Here is a 10466-nt window from a genome sequence, read left to right as displayed (position 1 = left end):
AAAACAAGGACATTTCTAAGTGACCACCAAACTTTTGCACCATAGTGTAAATCACATCATTATGTGCTTAGTCGATATATTTTCACATTTAAAGTTAAATTCATTGGCCAACCATTAAACGCAAATACTAGTAAACTCATTTGGGAGAAGGATTAATTCAGTATGATACAGAATGATACAGTAACAGAAGATTACAGTTTTGTCTAGAATTGATATAATCACAAGTGTTGCATGAATAGTTGCATCCTGACATTGTTTTGAGACCCTTTCACATATCATTCTGTACAGTTACCTTTAGTAAAGTCATAGATTAAGTAATAGTTTGCTATATAGGCCCGGTATCTATTTGTTCTATATTAAAATCTATTTCCAGTTTCTTAGCCTAACGACGTCCATACTTGATGATCGAAGTGTTTTATGTTAATTTCCACCCCCTTGTGGAGCGTCCTGTCCAGGCTGACTGTCACTGGGGGAAAATGGCCGCTCGACGTGATTCTATTCACCGACACTGAGAACTCTAAAGTACAGAAAACTCTACAGTCTGATCTGGAACTATTGAAACAAACCCAACCTCAACACGGGGGGAGTTTTTAAATGAATAATGTCTCGCTGGGTGCCTACGAAGAAGGAGAAGTACGGAGTTGGTGAGTCTAATAAACTTGCACGTTTTCTCTGTCTAGTTTCGCTGGGTAGCTTGTCGTTCCTACTCTGCATCCGAAGGCACAAGTTTGGGAATAATTGTAATTATTTTAGGATACAGCGCTGCTACGCCGAGAGTCACACAATATTCCTAAAGGCCTGACTTGATTTCTTTGCAACACATTTGCCTGAATGTAGGAATGCAAAAGTTAGATAAAATCTTGTGCTATCAGCAACTGGTTTTGCCAACTGGTTTGCATAAAGGCACAGCGAGGAATCCCTGTCTTTGTGAGCGGACTGCGGTCAACACCGGGAATTGTCAGAGGCGCGCCTAGTTTGCAACACTGTTTCGTGTGGAGTCGGGGCCTGCCACATCGTGGACGGTACAGGACGCGGTTGGAACTTTGTACCGTTTATTGTTACATGGTTCAACATTCGAGCTAAAGTTACTGGTGAACAGAATGGACTTGGTGTAATTGTGATGCCTCATATGTTTTCAATGTGTTTGGTTTGGAATAGTGCAGGCTACTCTTTCCCCGTCTCCAAGTCCTTTATGTGATTTATTCAAAGTAGATCTGGCAACAGGAGCCCTTCTGTTTGAGTTCAGTTTTTGAAATGTGGACACAACTCAAACTGGATACATTTATAGCGCGTCTTGAAGTTGAATAGCTCCGTGTTGATTGACACATGATCTCCTGGGCGGTATGACCGGGGGTTTGGCCGCCCGCTGTCGGACGTCCTGTTCTGTCTCACCATCAGGCCAGTAACTGAGTTAGGTTTTGGCCTGGCTGGAGTCATTCATTGTAGTGGCCATATTCACTCTCACTCTGGTGTATTGGTAATAATTAGGTATAACACATTGTTATTCTCCAAGTACATTTAACCCGGAATTTGATTTGGTGAAGAGGTGCTGCCAGCAATATACAATGTACAAACAGAATACAGTAACGTTGTTGTTATGCCTAGGCTACATAAGCTAGTACAGGCTACATAAGCTGGTACAGGCTATATAAGCTAGTACAGGCTACTCAAGCTAGTACAGGCTACATAAGCTGGTACAGGCTACATAAGCTGGTACAGGCTACATAAGCTAGTACAGACTACTGTTAGTAGTCTAAACTCTTGGTTATTGCATAGAGATTCAGTAAATATACTACACTGTAGTTAAGACTTTGTTTCAACTGAACTTTAAGAAAATAGTTCCAAATATTGATAACACTCAACAAGGCCTTCTGATGAGTCAGGGAGATCAGAGAACACTCAACAAGGCCTTCTGATGAGTCAGGGAGATCAGAGAACACTCAACAAGGCCTTCTAATGAGTCAGGGAGATGAGAGAACACTCAACAAGGCCTTCTGATGAGTCAGGGAGATCAGAGAAGACTCAACAAGGCCTTCTGATGAGTCAGTGAGATCAGAGAACACTCAACAAGGCCTTCTGATGAGTCAGGGAGATCAGAGAACACTCAACAAGGCCTTCTGATGAGTCAGGGAGATCAGAGAACACTCAACAAGGCCTTCTGATGAGTCAGGGAGATCAGAGAAGACTCAACAAGGCCTTCTGATGAGTCAGGGAGATCAGAGAACACTCAACAAGGCCTTCTGATGAGTCAGGGAGATCAGAGAACACTCAACAAGGCCTTCTGATGAGTCAGGGAGATCAGAGAAGACTCAACAAGGCCTTCTAATGAGTCAGGCAGATGAGAGAACACTCAACAAGGCCTTCTGTAGAGTCAGTGAGGTCAGAGAAGACTCAACAAGGCCTTCTGTAGAGTCAGTGAGGTCAGAGAAGACGCAACAAGGCCTTCTGATGAGTCACGGAGATCAGAGAAGACTCAACAAGGCCTCCTGATGAGTCAGGGAGATCAGAGAACACTCAACAAGGCCTTCTGATGAGTCAGGGAGATCAGAGAACACTCAACAAGGCCTTCTGATGAGTCAGGGAGATCAGAGAAGACTCAACAAGGCCTCCTGATGAGTCAGGGAGATGAGAGAACACTCAACAAGGCCTTCTGATGAGTCAGGGAGATCAGAGAAGACTCAACAAGGCCTTCTGATGAGTCAGTGAGATCAGAGAACACTCAACAAGGCCTTCTGATGAGTCAGGGAGATCAGAGAAGACTCAACAAGGCCTCCTGATGAGTCAGTGAGATCAGAGAACACTCAACAAGGCCTTCTGATGAGTCAGGGAGATCAGAGAAGACTTAGGGCCCTATAAAATCCGGGAAAATGCAGACGGAATCAAGGAATCCAGACGTTAAACACTGAATTCACCCATATATAATACGTTTTATTGAACTTAGTTGTAAATCAAGTGAAACTTCTATTTAGTCTAATAAGCCTTACTTAGAATATCTTTTGTAATTTTATGTTGACTGAATTCAAGACTTTCTCATTGACCTCCATTCAAAACCACTTGGTCTGTTTCACTCTTTATTCTCTGACAGACAGGGGAGGAGTCGGCCCTCTTGCTTCACCTCTTCCTCTCTGGTCTGGTGGGTTTAAAGGAGAAGACATACCGAAACATACTATAAATGACTGATTTACCATCCGTGTACAATTCAACAGTGACGTGTGTGTCTGGTTCTCACCTTACATTACTGTGGCCCCTATCCACAGGGTTTTGGTTCTCACCTTACATTACTGTGGCCCCTATCCACAGGAACACTTCTCCAGTAATGAGACCAGTGTCATGTGCGTTTTGGTTCTCACCTTACATTACTGTGGCCCCTATCCACAGGAATACTTCTACAGTAATGAGACCAGTGGCATGTGCGTTTTGGTTCTCACCTTACATTACTGTGGCCCCTATCCACAGGGTTTTGGTTCTCACCTTACATTACTGTGGCCCCTATCCACAGGAACACTTCTCCAGTAATGAGACCAGTGTCATGTGCGTTTTGGTTCTCACCTTACATTACTGTGGCCCCTATCCACAGGGTTTTTTGTTCTCACCTTACATTACTGTGGCCCCTATCCACAGGAACACTTCTCCAGTAATGAGACCAGTGTCATGTGCGTTTTGGTTCTCACCTTACATTACTGTGGCCCCTATCCACAGGGTTTTGGTTCTCACCTTACATTACTGTGGCCCCTATCCACAGGGTTTTGGTTCTCACCTTACATTACTGTGGCCCCTATCCACAGGGTTTTGGTTCTCACCTTACATTACTGTGGCCCCTATCCACAGGAACACTTGTACAGTAATGAGACCAGTGTCATGTGCGTTTTGGTTCCTACCTTACATTACTGTGGCCCCTATCCACAGGAATACTTCTACAGTAATGAGACCAGTGTTATGTGCGTTTTGGTTCTCACCTTACATTACAGTGGCCCCTATCCACAGGAACACTTGTACAGTAATGAGACCAGTGTCATGTGAATTACAGGGCCCGTTGTCGCTGTCGGCTGTGTGTCTCACCCTTTATCAAGGTTCCCCATTATTATAGTCTCAGGTAGATTGAGGAAGTGGGGAGGGAGATGGTTTAACCATGAAGGGCTGTCGTCAGTACAGTAAAACACTGCTTCCCATATAGTGTTGCATTGTGTCTGCTGTTATAGAACGTTTAGTTCCCTTCCTGCAGGGAGGATGTGACCTCAGCGTGTCCCTTCCTGCAGGGAGGATGTGACCTCAGCGTGTCCCTTCCTGAAGGGAGGACTTGAGCTCACTGTGTCCCTTCCTGCAGGGAGGACTTGAGCTCACTGTGTCCCTTCCTGCAGGGAGGACTTGAGCTCACTGTGTCCCTTCCTGCAGGGAGGACTTGAGCTCAGCGTGTCCCTTCCTGCAGGGAGGATGTGACCTCAGCGTGTCCCTTCCTGCAGGGAGGATGTGACCTCAGCGTGTCCCTTCCTGCAGGGAGGACTTGAGCTCACCGTGTCCCTTCCTGCAGGGAGGATGTGACCTCAGCGCGTTCCTTTCTGCAGGGAGGACTTGTCCTCAGCAGGTCCCTTCCCTTGTTGCTCAGGGCAACCAAAGCTACAGTCTACCACCACCTGGTTTCCATGGCGTTGGGTTTCCTCTTGTCACAGCTTTGTCATTGCACTTTTAATACTCCACCGACTACTGTTCCTCACCGACAATTCAAACTAACTAGGTGGATGTCTTTGGGAGAGTTGCATTTCCTTGACTGAGACTGAGGAAACCTTTTAGTTTCTCTGCAGATATGTCAGTCGACTGACTATCTTGGATAAGAAACATCTTGGATAAGAAACATCTTGGATAAGAAACATCTTGGATAAGAAACATCTTGGATAAAAGCTTCAGACGTTTAGTTTGTGTCGTGTGGAGATCTCATCCCTTTACTCTGAGAAATACACAGCGTCTGATCTCACAACAGACGGAGGCTGAAAACATCTTTATTTCCCCTCATACGGTCTCTTCATGTGAATCATCACTTACCTTGAGGCCAGAAGCTGAACTTCCTTGAATGTCTTGAATTCCACAGTAGAATGTTTTAGAACGTCCCTTCTGTTAATGCTGATGAGCTCATCGACCAATCAGAGACGCACCGTCACAATCTCTCCTTCAGGATCTCCTTCTAACATTACACTGCGCAGGTTAACATGAACGGTGGCCCTTACCAACCAATGAGTCATATTTGTATCTCTTTCACAGTTTCAGAGGAGGGATGGATGAATGTCCGACTCTGACCTGCTTTTTTTGTTCGCAAAGAATAACGACGTGTGAGCCAATCTAATGATCAAAGAGTTGAACGTTCATTCAAATCAATTTTTTTTGCCGACCCAGAGTTAATTCCACGACACACTTCCTTTTGTTCTTAGAACGTCAACAAACCCTGCAGGAAATCAGATGGAATCGGAGGTAGTAGTTTTAAATACAGCTTTCTTTCTCAAGGCTAGAGGGGAGGGGTCATTGTTTTCCTGCATGACGTTTCCTCGTCCATCATGTGATGAATTATTTTGAAATCCCCTTTTGATGATCATACAGGAAGTGTTGTAAAAAATACTATCTGATTCTTTAAAAGTCTAGAAAGGAGATGCAGATGGAGAGGACAGGAATCCTGTTGAGAAACAGTGATACTCTGTGGTTCAACATGTCTGGAGAAATGGTATACGAGCTACATACATCCCTACAGAACAGTTCTACCCTGTTACACACATCCCTACAGAACAGTACACACATCCCTACAGAACAGTTCTACCCTGTTACACACATCCCTACAGAACAGTTCTACCCTGTTACACACATCCCTACAGAACAGTACACACATCCCTACAGAACAGTTCTACCCTGTTACACACATCCCTACAGAACAGTTCTACCCTGTTACACACATCCCTACAGAACAGTTCTACACTGTTACACACATCCCTACAGAACAGTTCTACACTGTCCAGAGGCAGGACAACTCTGTTCCTCTGTGTAGTTCTACGCTGTCCACCGCCAGGACAACTCTGTTCCTCTGTGTAGTTCTACACTGTCCAGCAGCAGGACAACTCTGTTCCTCTGTGTAGTTCCACACTGGCCAGGACAACTCTGTTCCTCTGTGTAGTTCTACACTGTCCAGCAGCAGGACAACTCTGTTCCTCTGTGTAGTTCTACACTGTCCAGGACAACTCTGTTCCTCTGTGTAGTTCTACACTGTCCAGGACAACTCTGTTCCTCTGTGTAGTTCTACACTGTCCAACTCTGTTCCTCTGTGTAGTTCCACACTGGCCAGGACAACTCTGTTCCTCTGTGTAGTTCTACACTGTCCAGGACAACTCTGTTCCTCTGTGTAGTTCTACACTGGCCAGGACAACTCTGTTCCTCTGTGTAGTTCTACACTGTCCAGCAGCAGGACAACTCTGTTCCTCTGTGTAGTTCTACACTGGCCAGGACAACTCTGTTCCTCTGTGTAGTTCTACACTGTCCAGCAGCAGGACAACTCTGTTCCTCTGTGTAGTTCTACACTGGCCAGGACAACTCTGTTCCTCTGTGTAGTTCTACACTGTCCAGCAGCAGGACAACTCTCTTCCTCTGTGTAGTTCTACACTGTCCAGGACAACTCTGTTCCTCTGTGTAGTTCTACACTGTCCAGGACAACTCTGTTCCTCTGTGTAGTTCTACACTGTCCAGGACAACTCTGTTCCTCTGTGTAGTTCTACACTGTCCAGGACAATGTTCCTCTGTGTAGTTCTACACTGTCCAACTCTGTTCCTCTGTGTAGTTCTACACTGTCCAGGACAACTCTGTTCCTCTGTGTAGTTCTACGCTGGCCAGCGATAGGACAACTCTGTTCCTCTGTGTAGTTCTACACTGTCCAACTCTGTTCCTCTGTGTAGTTCTACACTGTCCAACTCTGTTCCTCTGTGTAGTTCTACACTGTCCAGGACAACTCTGTTCCTCTGTGTAGTTCTACACTGTCCAGGACAACTCTGTTCCTCTGTGTAGTTCCACACTGGCCAGGACAACTCTGTTCCTCTGTGTAGTTCTACACTGTCCAGGACAACTCTGTTCCTCTGTGTAGTTCTACACTGTCCAGCAGCAGGACAACTCTGTTCCTCTGTATAGTTCTACGCTGGCCAGCGTCAGGACAACTCTGTTCCTCTGTGTAGTTCTACGCTGGCCAGCGTCAGGACAACTCTGTTCCTCTGTGTAGTTCTACGCTGGCCAGCGGCAGGACAACTCTGTTCCTCTGTGTAGTTCTACGCTGTCCACCGCCAGGACAACTCTGTTCCTCTGTGTAGTTCTACACTGTCCAGAACAACTCTGTTCATCTGTGTAGTTCTACACTGTCCAGCAACAGGACAACTCTGTTCCTCTGTGTAGTTCTACACTGTCCAGGACAACTCTGTTCCTCTGTGTAGTTCCACACTGGCCAGGACAACTCTGTTCCTCTGTGTAGATCTACACTGTCCAGGACAACTCTGTTCCTCTGTGTAGTTCTACACTGTCCAACTCTGTTCCTCTGTGTAGTTCTACACTGTCCAGGACAACTCTGTTCCTCTGTGTAGTTCCACACTGGCCATGACAACTCTGTTCCTCTGTGTAGTTCTACACTGTCCAGGACAACTCTGTTCCTCTGTGTAGTTCTACACTGTCCAGGACAACTCTGTTCCTCTGTGTAGTTCTACACTGTCCAGCAGCAGGACAACTCTGTTCCTCTGTATAGTTCTACGCTGGCCAGCGTCAGGACAACTCTGTTCCTCTGTGTAGTTCTACGCTGGCCAGCGGCAGGACAACTCTGTTCCTCTGTGTAGTTCTACGCTGTCCACTGCCAGGACAACTCTGTTCCTCTGTGTAGTTCTACACTGTCCAGGACAACTCTGTTCATCTGTGTAGTTCTACACTGTCCAACTCTGTTCCTCTGTGTAGTTCCACACTGGCCAGGACAACTCTGTTCCTCTGTGTAGTTCTACACTGTCCAGGACAACTCTGTTCCTCTGTGTAGTTCTACACTGTCCAGGACAACTCTGTTCCTCTGTGTAGTTCCACACTGTCCAGGACAACTCTGTTCCTCTGTGTAGTTCTACACTGTCCAGGACAACTCTGTTCCTCTGTGTAGTTCTACGCTGGCCAGCGATAGGACAACTCTGTTCCTCTGTGTAGTTCTACGCTGGCCAGCGGCAGGACAACTCTGTTCCTCTGTGTAGTTCTACGCTGTCCACCGCCAGGACAACTCTGTTCCTCTGTGTAGTTCTACACTGTCCAGCAGCAGGACAACTCTGTTCCTCTGTGTAGTTCTACACTGTCCAGCAGCAGGACAACTCTGTTCCTCTGTGTAGTTCTACACTGTCCAGGACAACTCTGTTCCTCTGTGTAGTTCCACACTGGCCAGCGATAGGACAACTCTGTTCCTCTGTGTAGTTCTACGCTGGCCAGCGGCAGGACAACTCTGTTCCTCTGTGTAGTTCTACACTGTCCAGGACAACTCTGTTCCTCTGTGTAGTTCTACACTGTCCAGGACAACTCTGTTCCTCTGTGTAGTTCTACACTGTCCAGGACAACTCTGTTCCTCTGTGTAGTTCTACACTGTCCAGCAGCAGGACAACTCTGTTCCTCTGTGTAGTTCTACACTGTCCAGCAGCAGGACAACGCTGTTCCTCTGTGTAGTTCTACACTGTCCAGCAGCAGGACAACTCTGTTCCTCTGTGTAGTTCTACACTGTCCAGGACAACTCTGTTCCTCTGTGTAGTTCCACACTGTCCAGGACAACTCTGTTCCTCTGTGTAGTTCTACACTGTCCAGGACAACTCTGTTCCTCTGTGTAGTTCCACACTGTCCAGGACAACTCTGTTCCTCTGTGTAGTTCCACACTGTCCAGGACAACTCTGTTCCTCTGTGTAGTTCTACACTGTCCAGCAGCAGGACAACTCTGTTCCTCTGTGTAGTTCTACACTGTCCAGGACAACTCTGTTCCTCTGTGTAGTTCTACACTGGCCAGGACAACTCTGTTCCTCTGTGTAGTTCTACGCTGGCCAGCGGCAGGACAACTCTGTTCCTCTGTGTAGTTCTACGCTGGCCAGCGGCAGGACAACTCTGTTCCTCTGTGTAGTTCTACGCTGTCCACCGCCAGGACAACTCTGTTCCTCTGTGTAGTTCTACACTGTCCAGGACAACTCTGTTCATCTGTGTAGTTCTACACTGTCCAACTCTGTTCCTCTGTGTAGTTCCACACTGGCCAGGACAACTCTGTTCCTCTGTGTAGTTCTACACTGTCCACCTCTGTTCCTCTGTGTAGTTCTACACTGTCCAGGACAACTCTGTTCCTCTGTGTAGTTCTACGCTGGCCAGCGATAGGACAACTCTGTTCCTCTGTGTAGTTCTACGCTGGCCAGCGGCAGGACAACTCTGTTCCTCTGTGTAGTTCTACACTGTCCAGGACAACTCTGTTCCTCTGTGTAGTTCTACACTGTCCAGGACAACTCTCTTCCTCTGTGTAGTTCTACACTGTCCAGGACAACTCTGTTCCTCTGTGTAGTTCCACACTGTCCAGGACAACTCTGTTCCTCTGTGTAGTTCTACACTGTCCAGCAGCAGGACAACTCTGTTCCTCTGTGTAGTTCTACACTGTCGAGCAGCAGGACAACTCTGTTCCTCTGTGTAGTTCTACACTGTCCAGGACAACTCTGTTCCTCTGTGTAGTTCTACACTGTCCAGGACAACTCTGTTCCTCTGTGTAGTTCTACACTGTCCAGCAGCAGGACAACTCTGTTCCTCTGTGTAGTTCTACACTGTCCAGCAGCAGGACAACGCTGTTCCTCTGTGTAGTTCTACACTGTCCAGCAGCAGGACAACTCTGTTCCTCTGTGTAGTTCTACACTGTCCAGGACAACTCTGTTCCTCTGTGTAGTTCCACACTGTCCAGGACAACTCTGTTCCTCTGTGTAGTTCTACACTGTCCAGGACAACTCTGTTCCTCTGTGTAGTTCCACACTGTCCAGGACAACTCTGTTCCTCTGTGTAGTTCCACACTGTCCAGGACAACTCTGTTCCTCTGTGTAGTTCTACACTGTCCAGCAGCAGGACAACTCTGTTCCTCTGTGTAGTTCTACACTGTCCAGGACAACTCTGTTCCTCTGTGTAGTTCTACACTGGCCAGGACAACTCTGTTCCTCTGTGTAGTTCTACGCTGGCCAGCGGCAGGACAACTCTGTTCCTCTGTGTAGTTCTACGCTGGCCAGCGGCAGGACAACTCTGTTCCTCTGTGTAGTTCTACGCTGTCCACCGCCAGGACAACTCTGTTCCTCTGTGTAGTTCTACACTGTCCAGGACAACTCTGTTCATCTGTGTAGTTCTACACTGTCCAACTCTGTTCCTCTGTGTAGTTCCACACTGGCCAGGACAACTCTGTTCCTCTGTGTAGTTCTACACTGTCCACCTCT

At 46.9% G+C, this 10466-nt stretch overlaps 1 protein-coding gene across 4 annotated transcripts in view; it reads left to right on the top strand.

The window, feature by feature from the left end:
- Nucleotides 1-442: 442 nt before the first annotated feature.
- The window catches only part of LOC110513667 (dedicator of cytokinesis protein 1), a 636864-nt gene continuing 626840 nt past the window's right edge, over nucleotides 443-10466 (top strand). For 3 of the 4 annotated variants that reach the window (XM_090228870.1, XM_090228871.1, XM_090228869.1), the window contains exon 1: nucleotides 444-644. In XM_090228870.1, the coding sequence (XP_090084996.1) occupies nucleotides 602-644 (43 nt within the window). In that variant the 5' untranslated portion in view covers nucleotides 444-601. Of the gene's footprint in view, nucleotides 645-10466 lie in introns of all 4 variants that reach the window. The other variant, XM_090228873.1, reaches the window with a different exon arrangement.

The sequence above is a fragment of the Oncorhynchus mykiss genome, unplaced genomic scaffold (genome assembly GCF_057628025.1).
Source record: "Oncorhynchus mykiss isolate SJ-2025 unplaced genomic scaffold, ASM5762802v1 scaffold103, whole genome shotgun sequence".
NCBI classification, from domain to species: Eukaryota; Metazoa; Chordata; class Actinopteri; order Salmoniformes; family Salmonidae; genus Oncorhynchus; species Oncorhynchus mykiss.
Note: the sequence above shows the minus strand (reverse complement) of the source record. Positions and strands in the feature narration are given on the sequence as shown.